This window comes from Typopeltis vanoorti, chromosome 1, assembly GCF_054136105.1.
Source record: "Typopeltis vanoorti isolate ZY-2024b chromosome 1, IOZ_Tvanoo_1.0, whole genome shotgun sequence".
NCBI classification, from domain to species: Eukaryota; Metazoa; Arthropoda; class Arachnida; order Uropygi; family Thelyphonidae; genus Typopeltis; species Typopeltis vanoorti.
Genome location: NC_143549.1, coordinates 189,121,639 through 189,146,686, shown reverse-complemented (window position 1 = coordinate 189,146,686; position 25,048 = coordinate 189,121,639). Strand labels below are relative to the sequence as shown.

Sequence of the window (25,048 nt, the reverse complement as noted above, 5' to 3'; positions counted from 1 at the left end):
TTAAGGATATTGACAGAAGAAAATTAAAATATTTTGGACACATAGAAAGGATGGAAGGAGGACTTCTCAGAACATTAATAGAAGGTAAAGTTCCTGGAAAAAGAGGCAGGGGTAGACCATCAATGAGATGGATGGATGGCATGTGTGGAGTGACTGATCTTCAGAGAGTTGAGGCTGCCAGAAGGGCAAACAACAGGACTACATGGCGAGGCCTAGTGTGGAACATCATCGAGCATCGGAGTGACCATACGGCATCTGTAGATGCCCAGTGAACACAGTGACCACTGTCTCTTTCAGCAAGACAATGCACCACGTCATAAGGCTGCTGCTGTAACTGCGTAGTTTCTGGACATGAACATCACACTTGACTGAGCTTCACAAAGCCCTGATCTTTACCCTATTGAACATCTGTGGGATTAACTGAAGCATCAGGTGAGGTCAAGGGACATCTGCCCCACAACAGGGATAGGACCTCATTACATGCCTACAGGAAGAATGGTCCAAAATTCACATTGATCGCTATTGTACGCTTGTGGAAAGTATGTCTCATAGGATTGCTGCAGTCATCACAGCGAAAGGAGGTCCTACATCTTATTAAGGTGGGTGCCATGGCTGTTTGTTCCTCACATTATGGTGTCCGTTGACCTCTTTCCAAGCAATGTGCACATGCACGCGCACACACACACTCCTTTCATATATATATAAAAGGAAGTGTGCTATCATGTTAATCCTTTCCTTCATGGTTACACAGTGATCAGAATTCATTATAAAAATTATGTAAACAACTATTATGTTAGAGTAAAACTTCAGTTTAATATAAACCAAAATAATCACTCAAATTTTATTTTGTATTAAATTTGATTTATGTTTTATATTATATATTAAATTTTATGTTTTATTTTGTATTAAATGGAAGTTTTACTCTAACACGGTAGTTGTTTCCATAATTTTTATAATGGATGCTTTCATGTTTCATCATCTGCTCATGCTTGGGTAAAGGATAAAAACAACAATATAATTTCTTGTTTAAGTATAAGTTACTTTATTACTAAGTGAAAAAAATGAAAAAAAAAATTTCTATATTTAATCTGCTATCTTCATTAAAAATTGCACCTAAATAGTTAAAATGCATAACCTGTTTATTTTCACGGTTTCTGTCTGTATTTCTCTGACTCTCCTTAATGGGAGAGTGAGAGAATTAATGGTAAAACATGGGCTGAACTTACTCATCACTTCTTTAATGCCAAAGCAGAACAAATTCCATGTTATGTTATGTTAACACTTTTCCTCTTTCTCCTCAACTTTCTTTCCAGTGTTTCTTCTTTCTTCCATCTCAACTTTTTGCCCTTCACTTTGTATGTAACATGAAACAACACATGGTAATAAAAAATATCCTATTTAATTAAATTCATCAAAAACATTTAAGTAAGATTATAGACATTATTTCTGGGAAATTTCCATGTTACTCCTCTAAGTATTTGGAACAATTTCTGTTCACAAATATAAGGCCTCCGTTGAATTTGTCAGGGAACCAGGGCAAACAGTGAAAAGTCAGCAGCTACTGGAACAAGCTCCAGCTCAACATCTAGAAGAATAAGAAAAAGAATAAACCCAATTTCAGAACTGAAGATAGGAACCATCAATATAAGGAGTATTAATGGAAAGGAAATTGAACTTGCAGAAAAATTGGAAAAGTACCACATGGACGGAATTGGCATTACTGAGACAAAGAAGGCTTCTTGCATTCCTTCTTGCAGACAAAATTAGGTGGTATATTTCTAAATAATAAGTATAAGATGTTATATTCAGGCAATAATGATCAAGGAAAGGAAGAAGCAATGATAGCATTCAACACCAAACATGAAGATAAACTTCTTGATTGAAAGACAGTTTCAAGTAGTTATGCAGTCATAATTCAAAATGGGGAAATGGATAATGAAACTTATTTGTGCCTATGGTCCCACAGAAGTTCTTGTAAGGAAGAAGTGGAAAAATTTTTTGAGTCATTAGAACAGGTAGCTGACTTAAAGAAAATGGAAAAAGTAGTCCCTGTAAATATAGGAATGTTGTCGGAAAATTTGGTAAAAAAAAAAAAAAAGGCAACAGTAATAATAATGGTATTTGCTGGATAGGAGATATCACTATCAACAATGACATATGTAAGAAAGTTTTAAAAATAATTAAAGTTGAGTAGTTTTTACAGGTAAACTGTAGACTTGACTATACAAACATTATTGAATTAAAAATTAAACTGATTGAAAATAAGAACCAAACCTTGGAGTCTCAGTGGCAAACTCAGAAGAAGCCATTGATTGATTCAACTAAGAAGGTACATGGCGAAGTTGTGTGTAAGGATAGAAAAATAAGAACCCCATAGTGAACATAAGAAGTTAAAGAAGCAGTTCCTAGCAAATAAGTCGGCAGAAGCCCTAAAAGAATACAGAGAAAAATGTATGAGGTGTACGTTATGTATGAAAGTAGCTAAACAAAAGTCAAAACAAGTAAAATATTAGCTGTTTATGCTCGGTTTTTAGTGAAGATGGTGAGTTTAATGTGGAAATAGACAACAGAATAAGCAAAGCTGGTATGGTGGAGGAGCCAATTGAATAAACATATATGGAATAAGAGATTAATTATTATTATTATTGTTGTTATTACATGACACCTCCAGGGAGTCCAAAGGCTCATCGAGGGAGGGCACCCACCCTACAACTCTCCGTTTACAGTAAATCCACCAACTACAGTGAACTGCAGCTACCATCATCTACCAACAACACCAATGGCACCACCACCACTAGTATTTTTTTCACAGACAATTGCAAACATCCATGCCCATGGCAGGATTTGAACTCACAGCCTTTTGGCTAGAGAGCAGATACGCTAACCACTCGGCCAACTAGTCCAGCCTGGTTGGCTGAGTGGTTTAGCCAAAACTAGCAGTTTACAAGGCAGTGTTGAAACCAGTTTTAAGTTACAGGTCAGAAAGTTGGATTTAGAAATAAAGCGCTTGATCAAAGATTAGGAACCATAGATATGAGGATTCTGAGAAAAATTTGAGGACTGATCTGATGACATCAATGGCAGAATCGTATTAAAAATGAAGATATTATAAAGGAACTTGACATTGTTAGCATTCAAGAATGTGTAAGCAGAGCTAACCTCATGTGGTATGGCTACTTAAATAGAATGGGTGAAAAAAGATTATTAAAACAGGTGTATGATGCTAAGATGGCAGGAAAGAGAACGAGAGGTACACCAAGGTCTAGGTGGATTGATTCAGTCAGAAGCGCCTTAGAAATCAAAATGCTAGATATAACAATATTGGAGTGCTGACAAGTAATAGACTAATTTAGAGGAAAATTGTTGATAGGAGATTAATAATAATGTAAATTTAATTATATAGTGTTGTCACAGTAGCCTTAACACCCGTTGAGGGTACATATCAGGACATTGATGATCTTCATGTGTACAGACTCACAGGAAACGAATACAGAATAACTCTAGATTCATCAAGCCAAAACCTCAAGCAGTCTCTGCTTTGTAAGTAAAGGTGTGCTAATCTTTGAGTAGTCTAATAATCAGACTACCCAAAACCATCTAGATATTTTATGTAAAAATGCAACATTGATTAGGTTGGCCATCAACAGCATTAAAAACGAGCTAAAAAATGGAAGGCATCATTAAGCTAAATGACCACACTCTTGAAGAAGTAAAAAAATTTTGGTATATTGGTTCTTGCACTGATACTCTAAAAGCAGAAAACTCTTCAATTTCATAAAACCCTAACTAATATTTGGGAATCCAAACTCATCGCCAGAGATACCAAAATTCACCTGTACAAAAACCATCAGTCAAGCCATATATGCATATGGTTTCCAGATGTGGAGCAACAACACTAATCATCAAGCAGTTAATATCATCATTAACTTTGGGACAACATGTCTTCGAAAAGTAGTACAATATATGTGGCAAGATCACATTCCTATACTGTCATTCATGAAGACAGTCAGCTGAGGCCTTTGGAACACCAACTTAAACTTTTACCCTCACCTCCTATCAGTGCTCTTGCTATTTACAGACCAACAAATAGAATAGAGGATGAGAAAGGCCTAGAAAACAGTTTTGGCAATGCATAAATAAAATTATTTTCAAGATGAGACTCATAAATTATCTGATATTTACCAGCTGGCACATAACTTTATTTCCATGAATTATTATGTGCAGATTTCTATGTATGTTTTCCTGTTCATACTTGAATATACTGTGATATACTGATTGCAGAATACTCCTAGTTTGATAGCACCCTCTTTGTTAGACTGAATTGGAAGATATTGGATCTCTTCTTTCCTAGCCTCTACTGTATATATATGGTCTTGATGGGTTCTAATGATGCTCCTACTCTTTTGACAAAAGTTCTGAGGGTCAGATAGTAATGCAGTTTAGAACTTTAGTTTCAGGCATGGTTTCAGACACAATCTGGCAGGATGTCTGATCTCCACACAGCCTGATTTGTTTTGGTGTAGTTGCTACCTTAATGGTCATATGAGCACCCCTGTATAGTTCACCAAACCTCAAGTAGTACCGATGTTAACAAAGTTTGGTACAAGCATCTTCATGGCCACTGTGAAAATGACCTCATGAGTAAACCATATGGAATCTTCATTTGAGATTTTTTTTTTTTTTAAATGATACTAATTTAAATGTATTCCACTGAAAATCACTCGATTTTTACTGTTCTCACTTGGCCTCCTACAATTACGGGTATTACTGGGCTGCTTTTGAATGTAAAATTCTTTAATAGTTTGTCTCTGGATTTTCATATCTTTTACTACAAGCAAGGATGTAACTAATAAGATATTTTCCTTCCTTCCGTATGACATGAGAGAAATCCTGTAGTTTCAATTCTTGGTTCTCACCTCTGGGGGAATCAGTACTATCTTCTCTGAAACTAAAAAATTCTCTGTTTATTTATTAAAACAAAGAGAAAAAACTTTTATATCATAGGAATTAAAAGTAAAAAAAAAAATTCATGATATATATTTACTAAAATAAAGAGCCAAAGGATTCATTTCAACGATGCAAAATTATATAAATTAAGTGGATATTAAATCCAATATCATTTCACAGCTGAATACAGAAACTATAAAAGTTTCGTGCAGAAACTATAAAAGCATGAAACTTTTATAATTTCTGTATTCGACTTTGAAATGATGTTGGATTTAATATCCACTTAATTTATATAATTTCATGATATAGATACAATTTTACAACACCTGCAAATGTAACTGATGTACTGTGCGATTATGGCCATGATGTGGCCCAAAGAAATAGAAACATTTACATATGCTTCATAGACTTTCAGAAGACCTTTGACTGGGTAAAACATAATAAAATGTTCAATATATTAGATAAATTAGACATAGAAGATCATGGAAGATCATGCACTTAAGATTATAAAAATGATTTACACCAAACAGAAAATGCAGCTGTTTAACTCTGAGGCTTCTGTAGTGAAAATAAAAAGAGGAGTTAGACAAGGTTATATCCTTTCACCAAATCAGTGTAATATCTATAGTGAGACAGTGATGAAAAAGATTGAAAAACAAAAAATAGGAATTAGTATCAATGGTATAAATACAACAGTCTTAGATATGCTGATGATACTGTTCTAATAGCAGAAAACAAATAAATTAATCAAATTACTGCAGCTACTAATTGAAAAAGGTAAAGAATTTGGATTAGATATAAATGCAAAAAAGACCAAATTTATGAAAATCTCAAAAAGAAAACAGATCCGAGCCAGAAATATTCATAAACAATATGAAAATTGAACATACAACAGAATACAAATATTTAGACACCTACTTTACTGCAGATGGAAAGCAAGATAAAAAAATAAAAATAAGAAAACCCATAGCTAAAGATGCCTTATGGAAAAAATAAAGATCTGCTCAGAAGTTCTGTGGGTATCAAGACAAAGAAAAGGATGATAAGAACATCAGTGTGGCCAGTTTTCACATATGGAAGTGAGACCTGGATATTCAAGAAGAGAGTAAGACAACAGATAATGGCCTTTGAAATGTGGTGCTATAGGAGAGCTCTGAAAATCTCATGGACAGAACATGTGACAAATACAAATGCCCTACAGAGAATGAAAACACAGAGATCTTTATTACAACAAATAATCCAGAGAAAGATGAGATTAGCAGGACAGAGGATACTAACAGTTTTAGAAGGGAAAATTATGGGAAAAGGATCAAGAAGCAAAAAACAAAGGACATGGCTTGAAGATATAAGATCATGGACACGATCACATGGCTTGAAGATATAAGATCATGGACAGGATCACATGGCTATGCAGAAAGAAAAAGGAAAGCCTCCAACAGAGAGAACTGGAAGGACATGGTGCTGCACCCTCTCACTGAGGAAGCTACACGAAGAAGAAGAAATTTTGCAATCTTATGAATACTTGCTTGCGTAATCCCACACAAATGTATGGGTGTGTATGTGGTGGTGGTGGTGGAGTGAGGAGGGAACAGCCACTACTACCAGCAAAATAAAGTTAAAAATATCAATGTTCATTTTAGAAATTATGGACTTTACAACCGTGTTATAAATAACTCTTTTAATATCCCGACGTTTCGATTTTCATATTAAGATCATCATTTGGAGTATTTACAAATACTGTATACAGGACAAGCTAAGTTACATTACATAGTGTAAGCTAAAGAAACAATGAATTGATCACAAGTTATTCTACTGGCATGACCTCTAGTGAACAAAAAAAAATAATAATAATTATTTTATAAACTACATCAAGCTAAATTCTATTTATGATAACATGAATAAACATTCTTTCTTACAGATAGTTTTCTTTCAGTAACAGTGATGTTCTATTTTTTGCATTTACAATTGTTATTTTTGATTTAGGATCCTGGATTTTCTACAGTCCTGTTTATAGTTGCTCTGAGAGAGAAAGATTCCGTGGGTCGAATATATGCTTTCCATATGTTTGGGATTTTTAGACCATCATTATTGTTCAGATTGGGGTGGTTGTTAATAATCTCACAGGCTTCCTTAAATTTGCATTCATACCATGTTTTGGTGTGATGTAGACAACTAGTGCTTTTCCAGTCAATTCTATGTAAGGTGTTCAGGGCATGATCAGAAAGGCTAGCTTCACCATAATTATTATATTTAATGTGTCATTTATGTTCTTTTAGTTTGATAGGAATTATGCGTCCTGTTTCTCCTATATATATATATGGTATGTTACAGACGCAATAAATACGGTATACTCTAGGGTGGGCCAGCGGAGTGAGATCCTAAATCAAAAATAACAGTTGTAATGCAAAAAATAGGACATCATTGTTACTGAAAGAAAACTATCTGTAAGAAAGAATGATGTTTATTCATGTTATCATAAATAGAATTTAGCTTGATGTAGTTTACAATAATAATTACATTGTCATAACCAGAGCAGACAAAGGGAACGCACCTGTGATGATGGATTCAACATCAGCCAGTTTGGCTGGCCGAGTGGTTAGCGTATCCGCTCTCCAGCCAAAAGGCTGCGGGTTCAAATCCCGCCATGGGCATAGATGTTTGTGATTGTCTGTGGAAATACTAGTGATGGTGGTCACCGGTATACGGCGTTGGTGGAATCAGCTGATGGATTGAGTGGTGGAGACAGAGTTGTAGAGCAGGTGCCCTCCATCGATGAGTCTTTGGACTCCCTAGAGGTGTCAAATAATAATAATAGTAATTAATTTATTTTTCACTAGAGGAAAATGCCAGTAGAATAACTTGTGATCAATTCATTGTTTCTTTATCTTACAGAATGTAATGTAACTTAGCTTGTCCTGTATATTTGTATATGCTCCATATGAAGATCGAAACGGCGGGATATTAAAAGTGTTATTTATAACACGGTTGTAAACTCCATAATTTCTAAAATGAATGCTGATCACCATGTAACACTAAAAGAAAGGATTAAAAATATCAAAAATGAGAATGTAGAAAAAAATCTTGGTGCTTATTTGCTGAAATTCCATGTAGCCATCAGTGGGGACTGGCCCTTTCGTGATAATCAAACTTTATTGAGATCTCTTCAGTGGGAGCTAAATCTGTGAAGATGCAATACATACATACATACATATGAGTTACATACATACGTACAAACAAGCATACATATATGTACAAGTAGTTTCTCTGGTAGAGTGCAAACAGTTCAGTCTCCTCCATTGCATGGTCTGAGAAAAAAAGATAACTTTAGATATTAATTAGTAGCGATATATTATAACTTTAGCATAATTTTAGTCTAGTTTGGTTGTACTGTCTGACCACACATGTGAGAACCCTGGCTGGCAGAGTGCCAAGAAGAGTTAATTCATGTTAAAGGGGAGAAAGGAATAAGGCGATGTACAAATTCATCACCAACATGCAAAGTCATGCATTTTATACATAAAATTTTCCAACTGTTTTACATGCAAAATAGTTACCACTTTAAAAACTAGAATTTTCATAAATGAAAAGCTAATTTTCCAACATATAATAATGAAACACTTATCATTGATTACCCTATTATCGGAATAGTTTTGCCTTCTTCTGCCATGCACAGAAGTGTTGAGGGATCTCCCATCTGTGGTCAGACAGTAATCGAGTGTGGCATGTTTGCATGTGGAAGTTATTCAGTTTGAAGCACTTTTTTAGAACTGCAAGGAAGAGTACAACGAAAGTCGGTCACTGAAGCTAAGATAAGTTATATTTAATGGAATATATTTGAAGAATTTTATGCATTTCACCAAAAATTTATTTAATTAGTGATACTGAGACTAAATGCATATTAATTATTGAGGTTGATAGTAGGTTGTTAGTAAGTTTTATAGCGAATTTTGTGTATAACAGTTAACGGAGGCAAAAATGAATTGGGTCAACCAGATGCACGGCATTAAAATCGAGTATGTTGAGTAGTGTGGATTTTACTAAGATGGTTCATTGTCAGGAGTGGGATATGTATGCGTGGGCAAATGTGGCAGATGTGTATGTTGAGAGAGAGAGAGAGATTAAACAAGAGAAGTGAGAGACTGTAGAAAGTGTGATATGTTATTGAATTACGGTGATTTGAATGAAAGTCGGGAACCAGAAATGAAGAATACCAAACGAAAGGCAAAAGACAGTGAGGGATGTAGGACTAAGAATGATAACCAGAAAAGTGAGTGTTAGAATATGAATGTGGAAAATGTGATTGTGAATATGGAAATTATTAAAAAGGAAAACCAGGTGTAATTATGGAAGCAGAGGAGTGCCTGATTAACAAAGCAAGAGCTGGCGTGATGGCAGGAATGGAAGAGTGGCTGACGAAGCAATAGTAGGAACGATTCCTTGACTGCAAGAATTGAAAAATGAAATGATTAAGGTGAGGAATGAGATGAGGAATATGCAGAATGAAATTAGACATATGATGGATAAAAATGGAAGAATATGAAAGAATAGTAGAGAGAAAGAAATAGCAAATGACTCAAAAATAGCACTATGTGGAAATTCTGTCATAAAAGAGGTGGTTAATCAGAGGATGCATAAGAGTCTGTTTTCCAGGAGGGAGAATGAAGAGAATGATTGACGCATTAGATATGAGAAGTAAGCATGAAAGGGAATTGGTGGTTGTAATTGGAACAAATGATTTCATTGAGCATAGGGAGAATGTGATAATGGATATAAGGAGATTATTGAGGAGAGCGAACAACAGTGTGGTGGGAAGGGTAGCTTGTGTGTGTCCAGGTATGGCAATGATGATTTGCAGGGAAGATCAAAGATCTTGAATGGAATGTTAGCAGAAATGTGTGAAGAGAAAGGAGTGCAGTTTGTGAATGTGTGGGAGGAGCTTGAGGGATGAATGGAACTGTATAAGAGCAATGAACTGCATCTGAATGGTTTGAAGTTTTGATTTGGAGAGGTTGCTGCTGGTAGGAGGTGTAATAAGTGATGCAAACAAGGTATCAAGTGGAAGTCATACATGATGTGAATGATCAGGAGAGTGGACCAGAACAAGACTGATCTGGGGTTGTAAATGGAGAGGAAAAGGTGAGAACAAGAATGCAAGTTGGACAGGAAAAATGGAGTGGGTCAGGGAAATGCAGTGTAAGGAGAGCAGATTCTGAAAGTAGAAATGAATGCATGTATGTCAGCATAGGAATGAAATAGCCTGGAATATATGAAGATTGAGTTGAGGTGGGGGGGGGGGGTATATGGAGCTGAACAGGAGCAAGTGAGGAGGCCGCAGATGTGGGGATTAGCATGAGTAGGACTAGTTAAACCAAGAAATGAAAATGCCAGGAGTATCAGAAATGAGGGAGATGAAATTGTTGCATTGATTGAGCTCATGTGTCCAAAAATAGTTGGAATACATGAAACATGGTTAGATGAGAATGACACCTTGACAGGAATAGAAGTGGATTATGTTTTTGTGAGGATAGGAAAGGCAAGAAGGAAGTGCTGCTGTTGATAGCAGGGGAATTATGTCTGCACAAGGTGGAGATACAAGGAGAAAATGTGGCAGTGGTTTTGAAGCAGTATGGTGTGAAGTGGAGGATGATAGAATGAGATATTTGATGGGAGGTTGTTACATGCCTGGGAATGTGGGAGGTGGAGACAAAGAAATATATACGCAACTCGGCTTAATGAGCAAGTGAAGGGTGATTTCAATGACAGCATTATCGATTGGAATGAAGGGATAGCATCAGTGAATAAGGAGAATGAATTTCTTGCATTCTTAAGGATCTACAATTATAGGCAGTATATAACAGAGGGCACACAAAGATAAGAGTTATATATGGTTATATTACCAGAGGATGTGATTGTGAATGGAGTGTTTAATCTCCCCCTGGTTGGTGAGAGTGACTGTGTAACACAGTTCTTTTGTCGCAGAACTCAATTATCTATACTGTACTTTTTTAATCAGTGGATACAACCCCTATAAAATAGATAAAATGCTGAAATACTATATAAATTATCACTGTCATCCCAACACACAGGCCAATCAAAACTATTCATCTCCTATATCCAAGATACCTCTGGAAAAAAAAGTTTAAATGCCAAATCAGTATAATCTGCACACTGCACATCAAACTGGCAACCCTCATCCTTTCACCTGATCATATTCCATTCTCTAATACATCCAGGATTGTATAAAATTCCCTGCAGCTAGGCCTACTATTAACAGACTGGATGATCTGTTTTGAAGAATGCATGAAATATATTTGCTACTAATCATTATGGCAAGCCAGGCACTGACAGACCATTTTGTTGGACATCCCATCACGCTATTTTGGAATCAGCAACAGATTGACTCTAGCCTAAAAACTATAAACTTTTATTTTTTAAAATCCAATCTTTGAAGTTATGTATGATATAATTGTGCCATTTTTCTCTTTTTTTTTTATTTTAAATTGTTTCCACAGTTATTTGATTATTTAGTGCCTTGTGTACTGTGAAAAGTTTATTTGTGCTCTAACAGTGCTGATTCAAAATCCAGTAAAATATTAACAACTTGATAAATAATCTTATATATTTATTTTTTATTGGTGTTGTATATATACTACTAAATATACTACTAAATATGGTGTTGTATACTACTAAATATTAATATGAATGAATGATCTTGTGTTATCTTTATTTTATTTATTTCTATATTTTTTTATACCGAGTGTCTTGAACTTGTAATTAAGTTTGATATTCATTTTTCAAAGCAAACTATTTTTTTTAAAGTGAGAGAGATGAGTTACAAATAATTTGGGGTATGAACTTGAACGATTTTGAATTTTAAATAGTTTGCATAAAATTTTGGAAATATGGAAATAAAGCTAAAATAAAAGACCCTGTGGTGATGGTGGAAACGTTTTATTAAAATTCAAGAGTATGTTTAATTCTTTCAATAGTAGCTCAATTCAATCCTCTCCTTTTAAAATTTGTAAGCAACTGTGCCACAGTGGGATTTAATTCACAAGTGCAAAAACAGAGAGTTTATGCAATTGAAAACATTTTTTCAGCTACATAGAATTTAATTAGTTACTTTTTAAAGATATTATACAAAATTGATTTTGAAATTAAATATATTTTCAAGCATTATATATGATTATTAAATTAATATTTTATATAGCTACTTAGGAGTTCTCTAGTAAACAATAGAACACAAGCTGTTGTTTGTGATGATTTGGGAATGGTAGATTATGCTATTTACCCATATTCCAAAGTTGATTTAAAAACTAAAGATAGAGCAGATCTCCTAGAAGGTAAGCTCATAATATCTGCATTATTATAAGCAATATCATTGTACTCTTTTTTTTTTTTTTTTTTTTTACTATTTTGCCATATTCATTTTGTTTTGCTTTCCTTTTTATATGAAATAAGCAGTTTTTTAATGCAGCACTAATGATTGGGGGGTGAGTGGGTGGGGGGGGGTTGATCAATGAATGACTAATTGTTTTCACCATTTTCAATTTCATAATTAGTACAGTATTATACCTTTCATATGTATGGGTTGTAAAAATGGTGTGACCCCACACTTTTGCACTATGCACCAGCCCAGATGGGAGAAAATTATTATTATTATTATTATTATTATTATTATTATTATTACTACGGGCTACTCCAGGAGGCCTTAGACTCATCGAGGGAGGCCCTAAACATCATGTTCACACAACTGTTCAACATTCTCACAGTATCTATCATACCTTGCCTTGAACTCGCTCACTGTCATAGCACCCACAACAGACTCTGGCAGCTTTTTCCACTCATTTACCACTCTAAAAGTAAAGAACCCAGCTCTAACACCCCTGCTAACCAGGCTCTTGCCCAGCTTCCATGGGTGTCCCCTAGTTCTCCCACCACCAGTCCTGATCTCAAAAATATCATCTGAATTAATCCTATAGAATCCTTTTAGCAATTTGAATGTCTCAATCATATCTCCCCTTTTCTGCCTATCAACTAGTTTCTGCAACCCACAAATCTTCAACCTGTTCTCATATGGTTCATTCCATAGACCTGCTATCATCTTAGTCACTTGCCTCTGGATCCTCTCCACCTCCTCCCCATCAAGAAGGAACCGAGGTGACCAAATCTGGGCACAGTAGTCGAGATGAGGTCTTATCAGGGCTCGGTACAGAAGTACAATAACTTGCTTGTCTCTGCTCGTCAAGGTATTTTTCAACAACCAAGTGAGTTGATGAACTGATTTAGCTACTTTTGCAATGTGCCCCTAAACTTCATCTCCCTATCCACCAACACTCCCAAGTCCCTGGCCTCATCAATCTCTTGGAGTACAGTTCCACCAATGTGGTATACTGCTGCTAATCTTTTCACCCCAAAATGCATAACCTTACATTTTGTCACATTAAATTGACATCCATTCTCCTTAGCCCAGAACTCCAATCTATCTAAGTCATCTTGCAAGACTTTGACATCTTCTGCGTTCACTATCGCCCTACCCAACTTTGCATCATCAGCGAACAAATGAACTGTCCCACTTAGACCCTTCCCTATATCGTTAATGAACAGATTAAACAGCAGTGGTCCAAGAACAGAACCCTGTGGCACACCACTAGTCACAGGCCGTCTTTTGGACTCTACTCCTGAATAAACTACTCTTTGATATCTCTCCATCAACCACCCAGCTATCCATCTCACCAACCCTATATCCATTCCCATATGTTGTAGTTTACCGATTAAATTATTCAATAGTAAAACAGATTTGTGATTTGTATAAGTAAGTTGTGGTTCAAAGGTAAGTAATGCTCAGAACAATTTCTTGGATGCTAAAGATACTTATAATATGCTCATGTCAAGAAAGATGGTGTTATCCTGAAAAATATGAGCTTGTCCAGAGATTTGAGCATTGTCAAAATTAAGACTAGAACAAAGGAGTTATTTTTGGTGAGAAAATGATAGTATTGAGTTTTGCTACTATTAAAGTTAACATTAAAAAGAATTTAGTAGATATCATGGAAATTTTTGTTGATATTTGTGGAAGCAATTATGAAAATAATCAAAAGCTTACAGAAGAGATCCATTGAATTGATTCTGTATAGATATTTGAAGAAATGATTAGTGAGTGGCATATATGAGAATGCAGGAATGATGCATTGGAGCGAAAAAAAAAATAATATGAAGTCTTTAACTGGGGGAGAGGTGGGGAGGGAAATGGATCAGTCAGAATTGTGTGTATGGGCGGGAAGATACAGTATATGACTAAAGCTGTCAGGATTCAACAAGAGCATATGAAAGAATCCGTGTGTTGAGACCAAAGTACTGTGAGGACATCATGTTGGAAGCTTAATGGATTGTATACAGCACTCAGAAAGGATTAAAACAGAATTTAATACTTCCTATATTTCATCTCAGTCACTGAGACATCTTCAGGAATTACAAAAAAACCAATGTAACTACTACACAAATACCACACAATACTAAGCCAACCACGTGGGTGACTAAAGTCCTATCTATGTGGAGCATCCTCTATGGGCGGTTGTAGGTGGCCTGGAACATAAGGTGGGATCTCTGATGATAAGTGTTTCCCAAATCTTAGGAAGCTTAATACAACCGTATTTATTTAGATTTGATTGATTTTTGAGAGCTGCTGCAGATTCTAAAAATAGTCACTCTTTTTTTTTTTTTTTTTTTGAATTTGCTTTGGTAGAGCATGGTAGTTTTTTCATGAGATCCTATGGGTTGTATCCAAGACATGGTTAGCCAGGCCTGACTGACCATAGTCGTGGTTGCAGATGTATGGTTGCTGATCTGCCTGTCTGTCCAAAGTATGCCAGCTTACAGGAACAGGGTGCTTTATAAACTCCAGGCACTGATATAATAATATCTTTCTTGTGTTTATGTGCATATATTATTCAGAGGAGGGAGCTGATCTTTTGTAGAACGGATAAGGGTAGTAAGTTTGTAGTTGGGGCTTAAATGCTATGTGTGTAGGTTGTACTTTTTTTAAATGTTGGCTATTTTTTCCGATGTGCCACGGTTGTAGGGTATGGTAACTGCATTTCTAAACTCTTTCTGAAGAGAAGGTGGGGGAGGAACTGATTATTTTTTTAATACTGTGATCACTGTAGCCATTGGAGAAGAAGGTGTTGTGTATGTGGTCGAGCTCAGTTGCAAAGGCGGTTTCACTGGAACAAAGATTGTGGGCTCTCTTGGTTAGAGTTTTAATAATGCTGTATTGTTGAGTGGGGTGGTGGTGAGAGAGTTTGTGAATGTATCTGCCTGTGTGCATAGGTTTTCTATATACAGTGAAGGAAAGTATACTAAAAAGGCCAGCCTATTTAGTTGCCTAGATAGTCGTAGTTTTCACTTGCTGTATTGTCTGGATTTGCATGCTATTTCTTCTCAATGAATGATAAGAATCTGATGTTGAGGCTTAAGTGCCGTGAGGACATCATATTGGAGGCTTAATGGATTATATCCTAGACATATTAGTTACACAGCTTCCTAATGGTACACTTTCCTTCACTGTATATAGAAAACCTACGCACACAGGCAGATACATTCACAAACTCTCCCACCACCACCCTACTCAACAATACAGCATTATTAAAACTCTAACCAAGAGAGCCCACAATCTTTGTTCCAGTGGAACCACCCTTGCAACTGAGCTCGACCACATACACAACACCTTCTTCTCCAGTGGCTACAGCGATTACAGTATTAAAAAAAATAATAAGTTCCTCCCCACTCCCCTGCCTTCTCTTCAGAAAGAGTTTAGAAATGCCATCACCATACCCTACATCCGTGACACATTGGAAAAAATAGCCAGGATTTTAAAAAAGTACAACCTACATCCAGCATTTAAGCCCCACTGCAAACTTACTACCCTTATCCGTTCTACAAAAGATCAGCTCCCTCCTCTCTCAGTGCCTGGAGTTTATAAAGTACCCTGTTCCTGTAAGGTGGCATACTTTGGACAGACAGGCAGATCAGCATCCATCTGCCTAGAGGAACACAACTCATACATCTGCAACCATGATTATGGTCAGTCAGGCCTGGCTAGCCATGTCTTGGATACAACCCCAGGATCTCATGGAAAAAACTACCATGCTCTACCACAGCAAATTCAAAAAAAAAGAGTGACTATTTTTAGAATCTGCAGTAGCTCTCAAAAATCAACCAAATCTAAATAAATACGATTGTATTAAGCTTCCTAAGATTTGGGAAACACTTATCATCAGAGATCCCACCTTACGTTTCATGCCACCTACAACTACCCATAGAGGGTGCTCCACCTAGATAGGACTTTAGAGTCACCCACATGGTTGGCTTAGTATTATGTGGTATTTGTGTAGATGTTACATTAGTTTTTTTGTAATCCCTGAAGATGTCTCAGTGACTGAGGCAAAATATAGGAAGTATTAAATTTTATTTTAATCCTTTCTGAGTGCTGTATACAATACATTAAGTCTCCAACAGGATGAAACATATGAAAGAGATGACCGTAATGCTTAGGGATGAGATTCAATTTAAGATACAATGAGTTTAGTAGTGGGGGGGGGGGTGAGAAAAAAAATCATTGAAAGTAGTGAAATAGTTTGTCTTTTGGAATGATATGATAGAAATCAGTTAAGGTTATAATTAAAAGTGACTTGACAGAAAATATGATATGCAGTTTTTTAGGTAAATCTCTCCCACAACTTATAAACTTATAGTACATTAGTATTTGTAGTACCATGAGTGGAGTAAGAATAGATAATCCAGAAATCATGATCTGCAGAAGAGAGAAAACTTTTTCGAATCGCTTCATACCCCCCCCCCCCAGTAAGTAGAGTGGTAGCCTTATTCCAGCCAATGAAATTATTATTATGTGACACCTATAGGTGTCACATAATAATAATAATAATAATAATAATAATTTGTACTAAAAAATAAGATTGCCCAATCCTTACTTGGATTTTGGCCCATAAGTGACAGAGCAATTGCATTAAAAATTGCAGCTCAACCTTTTAATATCTTTATTGTCCAAATATATGCACCTACTTCTAATTACCCAGATGGAGATGTAGAACCTTCTATGAAGACATTCAAAATGCATTTAACAATGCAAAATTAGATGACATAACTATTGTTATGGGAGATCTAAACTCTAAAATAGGCTCAGAAAAGAACTCTTCCTGCATGGAAAGGCCTGGGACATAGAAATCCAAGAGGAGAAAGATTAATACAGTTCTTTGAAGAAAATGATCTGATAATAGCAAATACTTTGTATAATATATAATAACCAACCTCCTAGAAGACTTGACACATGGAAAAGCCCTGGAGACAGCTATAGGAACCAGACTGACTATATAATATAATAATTAAAAAAAGATTTCGCAATAACATCTTACAAATACTTTGTTTAGCCAAAACATACCCGGGGACTGATATTGGATCAGACCACAACCCTGTGGTCATTAAAGCAGCAATAAAATTAAAGAAAACAATGAAACCTATAAACGTAGAAAAATGTGATCTTGACTCCCTTAAAAATCAAGAAATACAAGATAAATTTTTAAAGAAACTGGCACAATCCATTGCTGTTATCATTCTGATTCCACCAAGTATCCTTACCCTAAAGGTGGCATTGAGGATAGATGACAGAAATTTAACAAGGGCATAAAAAAGGCAGTAAAACAAACAATTCCCAAATTTGAGAAGAAGATGATAAACCCTGGATGAATGATAAGATATTGAAAATGATGGAGGAAAGAAAGAAACAGAAAAATCATCCTGAATACAAGAACTTAAACAAGGAGATCAGGAAAGAATGTAGGATTGCAAAAGAACTGTGGCTCAACAACAAATGCAAGGAAATTGAGTTTTTGGACAAAAAATACAAAAACCAGAGACTTTCATGAAAAAGTTAGGGAGCTAACTAGCAAATCTTGGAAAAGGGTAGGCTCTCATTGCATTGAAGATGCCATTGGAAACATCCTAATGGAGAAAGACAAAATAAGGGAGAGATGGGTAGAGTATTCAAAGGAACTCTACAATCATGATAGAATAGATAAGCCGTTGCAAGAAAATTTGAAGGGGTCTGCTATTCTTACCTGGGAAATAACAAATGTCATTAAGAAACTGAAAGTAGGAAAAGCTCCAGGAATGGATGGAATTATCGCAGAATATCTGAAGGCTTTAAATGATAAGGCTATAAGATCACTGACTGACATATGTAACAAAATATACGAAACTGGACACCTGCCAAAAGATTTTAAGCACTCGAAATTCCTACCAATACCTAAAAAATCTAAGACAATCAAATGTGAAGAGCACAGAACAATCAGTTTGATTAGTCAGATAGCAAAAGTTATGTTATATATCATCCTAGAAAGAAATAAACACAAAATTAAATTGAAAATTAATGAAACACAATCTGGTTTTCAGGAGAATAAAGATACTAGAGAAGTTTAGAACTATTATAGAAAGATATCTGGAGAAGCAAAAAGAAGTATACTTATGTTTTATTGACTACACAAAGGCCTTTGACAATATAGAACATGAACAACTAATAGAATGCATGAAAAAAATTAGGAGTAGATGGTAAAGATACCAAATTACTAATAAATCTATATTGGGAGCAAACGGCCTCAAAAAAATATCAGATGGAGGAATTGTCAGTAAAGAAGGGTATCAGACGAGGCTGTGTTCTTTCTCTTATATTATTTAACCTCTATACTGATAATATCTTCCCGCAATTAGCAGAATTTAAAGGAGTCAGCATAGGAGGCAGAAATATAAACGATTTAAGATATGCAGATGATACGGTGCTGCTGGCTGAAAATAAAAAATATCTTCAAAACCTACTAGAAGAGATGCTGAAACTAAGTGAAAAATATGGACTTAATTTCAACTTCAAAAAAACCAAAACCATGCTGATAACAAGAGAAAAAGGGAAAATACCTGATATAAATATTAAAATCAGAGGAAATACTTTAGATCAAGTAGAGAGATATATATATTTGGGTCAACTAATTACAGAGAATGGAAAGTGTGATAAGGAAATATTAAGAAGGATAGAAATTGCTAGATTAACCTTCATTAGCATGAAAAACATTTTGACCCCAAGGGAAATTCACACAAAAACAAGAATTAAGCTGTCCAAATGCTGTGTGGTCAACACTGCTATATGGAGTAGAAATCTGTACAGTATCAAAATATTCTGAAAATAAACTGAAAGCCTTTGAAATGTGGATCCTCAGAAGAATCCTTAGAGTCCCATAGACTACAAAAAAAAAAAAAATAATAATAATAATAATAATAATTAATTTAGAGATATTAGAGATCCTTGGAGAAGTTAGGATTCTGTTGAAAGCCATTAAGAAAAGGAAAACCACCTACTTTGGTCACATGCTAAGGCATGAATCCCTACAAAAAACACTTTTGATGTTTCCTCCTTATTCACAAATGTCCCACTGAAAGATATCTTGGCTCTTATCCAAGCAGAATTTCTTCCCGATATTTCAGCCCTGTTTCAGTTCACTATGAACTCAGGCTATTTGTTTGCAAGGAAAATTCTACAAATATATCAAGGGTACAAATATAGCTGAGCCTCCGTAGCTCAGTCGGTATAGACGAAGCCCTTTGGTCGGAAAGACCTGAGTTCAATTCCCATCTGACAAAAGATGAGTTAGCTGGTCTCATACGGAGGTAAGGGAATTTTTCACCCGGAAACTTGTGTTATTTGTTCCCCAGAACAGGCAAATCGGCTCCACGAACACACACGCCATCTACAGACATAGGACACACCGGGAGGCATAGGGCCATTATATAATATAGTAATTAAATATTTTTAGTTACAATGCATGCTAATATCATGTAAATGTAGTGGCAATATAAGTAGTAAGATGCAAATTTGTTTTATCCCTCTCTTTGCTATTTCAGTTTCATCTCCCTTTTTATTTTTCATCAAAATTAAATGCAAATTTGGACCATATTTATGATCATTTATTTTCTGAGATAACCACTATAAAGTATGTCCTAATGGCTGTAGGTTCAATCTTTTTTGGAAGTCTTAAAAAAAATACTTAGCTAATAAGCGCCTCTGTAGTGCAATTGGAAGAATGATGGTTCATTGTGCCCTTTGATTGGAAAAGGCCTAATTTCTATTCTCGTCATGACAGGAGGAATCTTTATATATGGACTTTTTCAATTGAAGGTGAGTTAGCCGATCTCATACGGAGGTAGCAGGGTTTTTTCTCCCAGAAACTCGAGTTTTTCATCCCACATACAGACAAATCGACCCTTCAGAACACATGCAATTTACAGACAAGAAATACTAGCGGTGGTGGTGATGGTGTTTGTAGGCGGTAGATGGCATTGATGTAGGTGATGGTAGTAGAGGCTCTGTGTAGTAGTGGAGATGGAGAGCTGTACAGTTTGTGTCCTCCCACGATGAGTCTTCGGACTCCTTGGAGGTGTCATGAATAATAATATTCACTGTAACTTAATATATAGTTGAAATATGTATCCAGCTGATTTTAGGAATGACTACATCACATAGTTTGCTGAAGTTAGCAGTCGTTCCATTTGTATTGATGTTTGAAAGTTAGAACTTGTTATTTAAAATTAGAATTTCATTTTATGTTAAATGACCTAAAAGGGATGAAAAACTATATGGTGGTAGACATCAAATTATCAGAGATCAAACTAAACAAGATTTATTGTATTAATTATAATAAATTTGTATTCTTTTTTGTTTCATGATCACCATTATTTTTCTGACCTTTCCAAAGCTATTTTATTTAATTATTATTTTATGAGAGCTATTTTATTAAAGTTTCTTTTAATAGTATTAAAAAAAAACATTAAGTATTTACCAAAGTAAAGAGCCAGCAGGCTTCAGTTCTGCGAGCAAAATTATATAAGTGGATATTAGATCCAACATTATTTCAAAGCCGAAAGTAGAAACTATGAAAGTTTTGTAAAAATAAGTTGACCAGAGAGCTTACGGGAATACACTCACCAGCATTCACAAGTTGCCTTATCACAGACCACTTAGAAAATATAGGTGCTGCCCAATCATCTATATATTCGCTTTCTATTAGTCCATTTTGGTAAGGTTTCACTTGCTCTCCTCAGAGACTAGGCAGAAATCTTAAGAGAGCAAAAACTCTTGTTCAGTTCTAAGGAACCTGAAATGTCGTAAGCTAACTCTGGGTCGGTGCGTAAAAGTATTTACTAAAATAAAGAGCCAAAAGGCTTCAGTTTGGCAATGCAAAATGATATAAAATTATATTTTACATTCGGCTTTGAAATAATGCTGAATCTAATATCCACTTTACTTATATAATTAAACATTAAGTATTTTATTCAACATGGCAGTCTGCCAAGGACTCGCCAAGGACTATTTACAAGCCAGTAAATCTTTGCTAATATCGCAACTTAACTCCCTGAGATCATTGACATTAACATCAGAACTACCTATAATAACTACAACACTCTTTTTGAATGTTAGTCAAGTGACTTTTAATTTATCGTCCTACATGTTTCACCGATTCTGCTATTGGCATCTTCAGGGAATACAATTGGTAAGCATATATGAAGGTAACAGACTAAGTTTTTAACTGACAGTTCTAATTCATACAAAATTAGTATTCTGCGAGACAAAGCGCATGTCTCGGGAACAAGATTTATTTGTTACGAGACTTTGGAAAGCTTTAATTAGATTACTAAACATCAAAGAAATGAACTTTCACGCCAATTACATCATGTCTCGTAACAAATAAATCTTGTTCCCGAGACACGCACATTGTCTCGCACAATACTAATTTTGTATGAATTAGAACTGTCAGTTAAAAACCTAGTCTGTTACCTTCATATATGCTTACCAATTGTATTCCCTGAAGATGCCGATAGCAGAATCGGTGAAACATGTAGGACGATAAATTAAAAGTCACTTGACTAACATTCAAAAAAAGTGTTGTAGTTATTATACATAGTAGTCAAGAAAGAAAATCACATCAGAACCTGTTGTTATACCCTACATAATAATTTAGTAGTCTTTATCCAAGGAAAATTATTAAAAATAAATTTAACAAAAATAAGTTAATACAGAAATTTAATCCCTTAGTCAACCATAAACTGATATTATAATCTATCAAAATAGATATCATTAAATTAATTTTAAGCTTACTGTTATAGCAAAAGCTCATTATTATGCATTCACTCACAGAAAAAAAAAACACTACTAAATCTCTTTTATTTGATAGATAGAGACTCATGTAATATATCTCCTGTTTTTCACAAAACCAAAAAGTTATCAAATTGTTTGGTTTTATAATTCTGTTTCTGTTGTGGGAAATAATCAATATCAAACTCTACAAAAAAGTTAAAGAAGCGGTAACTGGAAATCCCACCCCCCTCCTAGTTTGATAAACTGCCTTCATGGAGAAATGTGAAGTACACCTTCTTTATAATATTACCCAGTCCATTTCACTGTGCCAATTTGTTGATGAATTTTGATGAACCAGAACAATTTCATACATTCTAATTTACATTAGAATGTATGAAAGATTCAATTTACAATTTACAAAATAAATTTACATTAGAATGTATTCATACTTTCATACATTCTAATGTAAATTGTATTCCAAGGTGAATGGCATGAATTTTGTTGAGAAGGTTTATTAACAGAACCCTCAACAAAATTCATGCCATTCACCTTGGAATACAATTTACATTAGAATGTATGAAAGTATGAATTGTATTTGCATTTTATGACTGCATATTGTTCACCATCTAGATGGTGGTCTTGATTTCTTAGTTTTTCAGAAAACACACACACAAGACATCATGTTCATGCTCTCTCTCTCTCTCTCTCACACACATGATTTCTCATTATCATCTTTGCCAAAAAATCTTGTGCTATTAAGACTCTCAAGGTTTATTTTCTTTGCTTCATAGACACTTTATTATAACACCAAAAATAGAATGCATGGAGTATGCTTTTTTTTTGTTGGTTTCAGTAATATTTTCATCAACAAGACCATAAACAAATTTATATAACTATGTAATCTTCAATTGCTCAAGAAGGTAACCATGGCTATCCTTTATGTTTGAACAGTCTCTGAATACATCACTTAGATTACATTCAAATTGCTTTCTGTCCTGTCTGAATTTTTTTGGGGGGAGGGGGGGATTCTATGAAGGATAAGCCTTGCCTGTTGTCATTCCTTATTATTTATCAGAACCCATTCCCATGCACCTATATTTAGTTTATAGTTTGGCTAATAGATCTTCAGTTGTTTGTCATGATGAACATAAAAATTACACCATGAACCAGAACAATCTAGACATGTGAACATGCTATTACCTCTACACAGAGGATTCTGAAATAAATTTAAGGCTTACATAAAATTAGGTGTCTTACAGAAAGATTATATAAGGAAAGTGATGAAGCATTACTACATCATCTTGATCTGAATATATCTGATAGACAGTATTTATCTCCATCATGCAGGCAGTGTTGCATAAGACTGTTATTTTTTTTTTTTTTTGTACCTCTACCAAACTTTTATAATTGGACCATGTTATGATCTCATACCCACATTGTTCAAATATTCCAGACCCCTCTTTTGGCACATCCTCACTATCATGCCATTAATTATTGCTTCTCTCCTCAATTCTGCATCATAAAAGTGTAAGAGGGAAGATAGTGAGTGTTTTATATCTTGGTAAAACACTCACTATCTTCCCTCTTACACTTTTCTGCTGCACAGTTCCTAACAATAAACTCAAGTAACTTGCCATCCTATTCACACTACCTCCAAGATCATTTGTACCAACTATTACTATAGTATCATCTACATTCTCACCTTGCTTTATTGTTACACTCTCTATCGTTCTTCCAAGCAGGGACTTCTCTGATATTCTGTTCTGCACACCACAAATCATTAAATCTCCATACATCACTCCCCTCACAGATCCATTTATTCCTTGTTCACATACATCCTCCCTCACTGGCTCTCCTCCAACATCCCCCCCCCTTTCTTTCTTATCATCTGCCTTCTCATCTCACTTTACTTTGTTCCTGAACTCTCTCTTGACTTTCTCTCATTCCATAACCTCTTACACTTTTTGTTCATCTTGCATTAATCAGCCTTTCTAGTCTTCTAATCTCTCCTTTCACATGAGTCAATTCATTTTACATGTCCTCCACTTCATCTCTCAATACCTCTATCTCCCTATCCGAGCATCCTAGCTTCATCCAAGATTCATTGATACAGTCTGCACCATTCTTCAGATGTTTCATATCTTCAATATCTGCCTAATATCAATTCCATCACCTGATGCTCGTCTTCCTTCTCCTTGATCATGATACTCATAACTCTCTCCCGGTAGATACACATTTCCATAGTGACATTGTTACTACTGAAACCCGAGATACCTGAGATACTTATATCACTATCACCCAATAATTCTTGATAACGCCACCAGTTCCTTTCTGTGATATATATGACTAGGAAGGAAACCTTCATAGGCACAATGGCAAAATTATGACCTCTAGCAAGTATATTAATTTCATCAGATTAATCACCTTTGAGAGATTAATAATTCGTTTATCTTTATGAAATGCTGTAAGAAAAGGTCAGTTTTTTCATAATAAGTTTGTCTAATATGAGTTTAGATTTTTAAAAGTTCTATGGCTGGATTTTTTAGAAAGGAACCTCAAAGAATTATCTGCCACCAATTTGCATTTCAAGGTGGCCAAAGTTCTCTGTACAGACAGGCTCTCTTTTTTCTGGCTCTGAATGAAATCTTTTCATTTTATAAAAAATAATCAGACCAGGGAAAAGGGATACAACTTTTATTGTTTTACCACAGGAAATAAATGAAACTACTTCACAAAGAATGTGATTCACTTTAGAATCATCCCATCACCGAAAGTCTTTGGGTTTGCCATGCAAATACTCCAAGAATTTACAAGTTTCCAAAAGTTTATAATACTGGGAATCCATTATGATTCATAGTAGACTGCACTAGATGCCTGACATCTGGCGAAATTCCATCACTCCATCTG

At 35.2% G+C, this 25,048-nt stretch overlaps 1 protein-coding gene across 4 annotated transcripts in view; it reads left to right on the top strand.

Annotated features, from left to right (window-relative positions):
* The window catches only part of drosha (ribonuclease 3 drosha), a 454,213-nt gene that overhangs the window by 362,542 nt on the left and 66,623 nt on the right, over positions 1-25,048 (top strand). For all 4 annotated transcript variants that reach the window (XM_090395920.1, XM_090395901.1, XM_090395928.1 and 1 more), the window contains one exon: positions 12,158-12,290. In XM_090395920.1, coding sequence (XP_090252046.1) covers positions 12,158-12,290 — 133 coding nt within the window. The remainder of the gene's footprint in view (positions 1-12,157; positions 12,291-25,048) is intronic.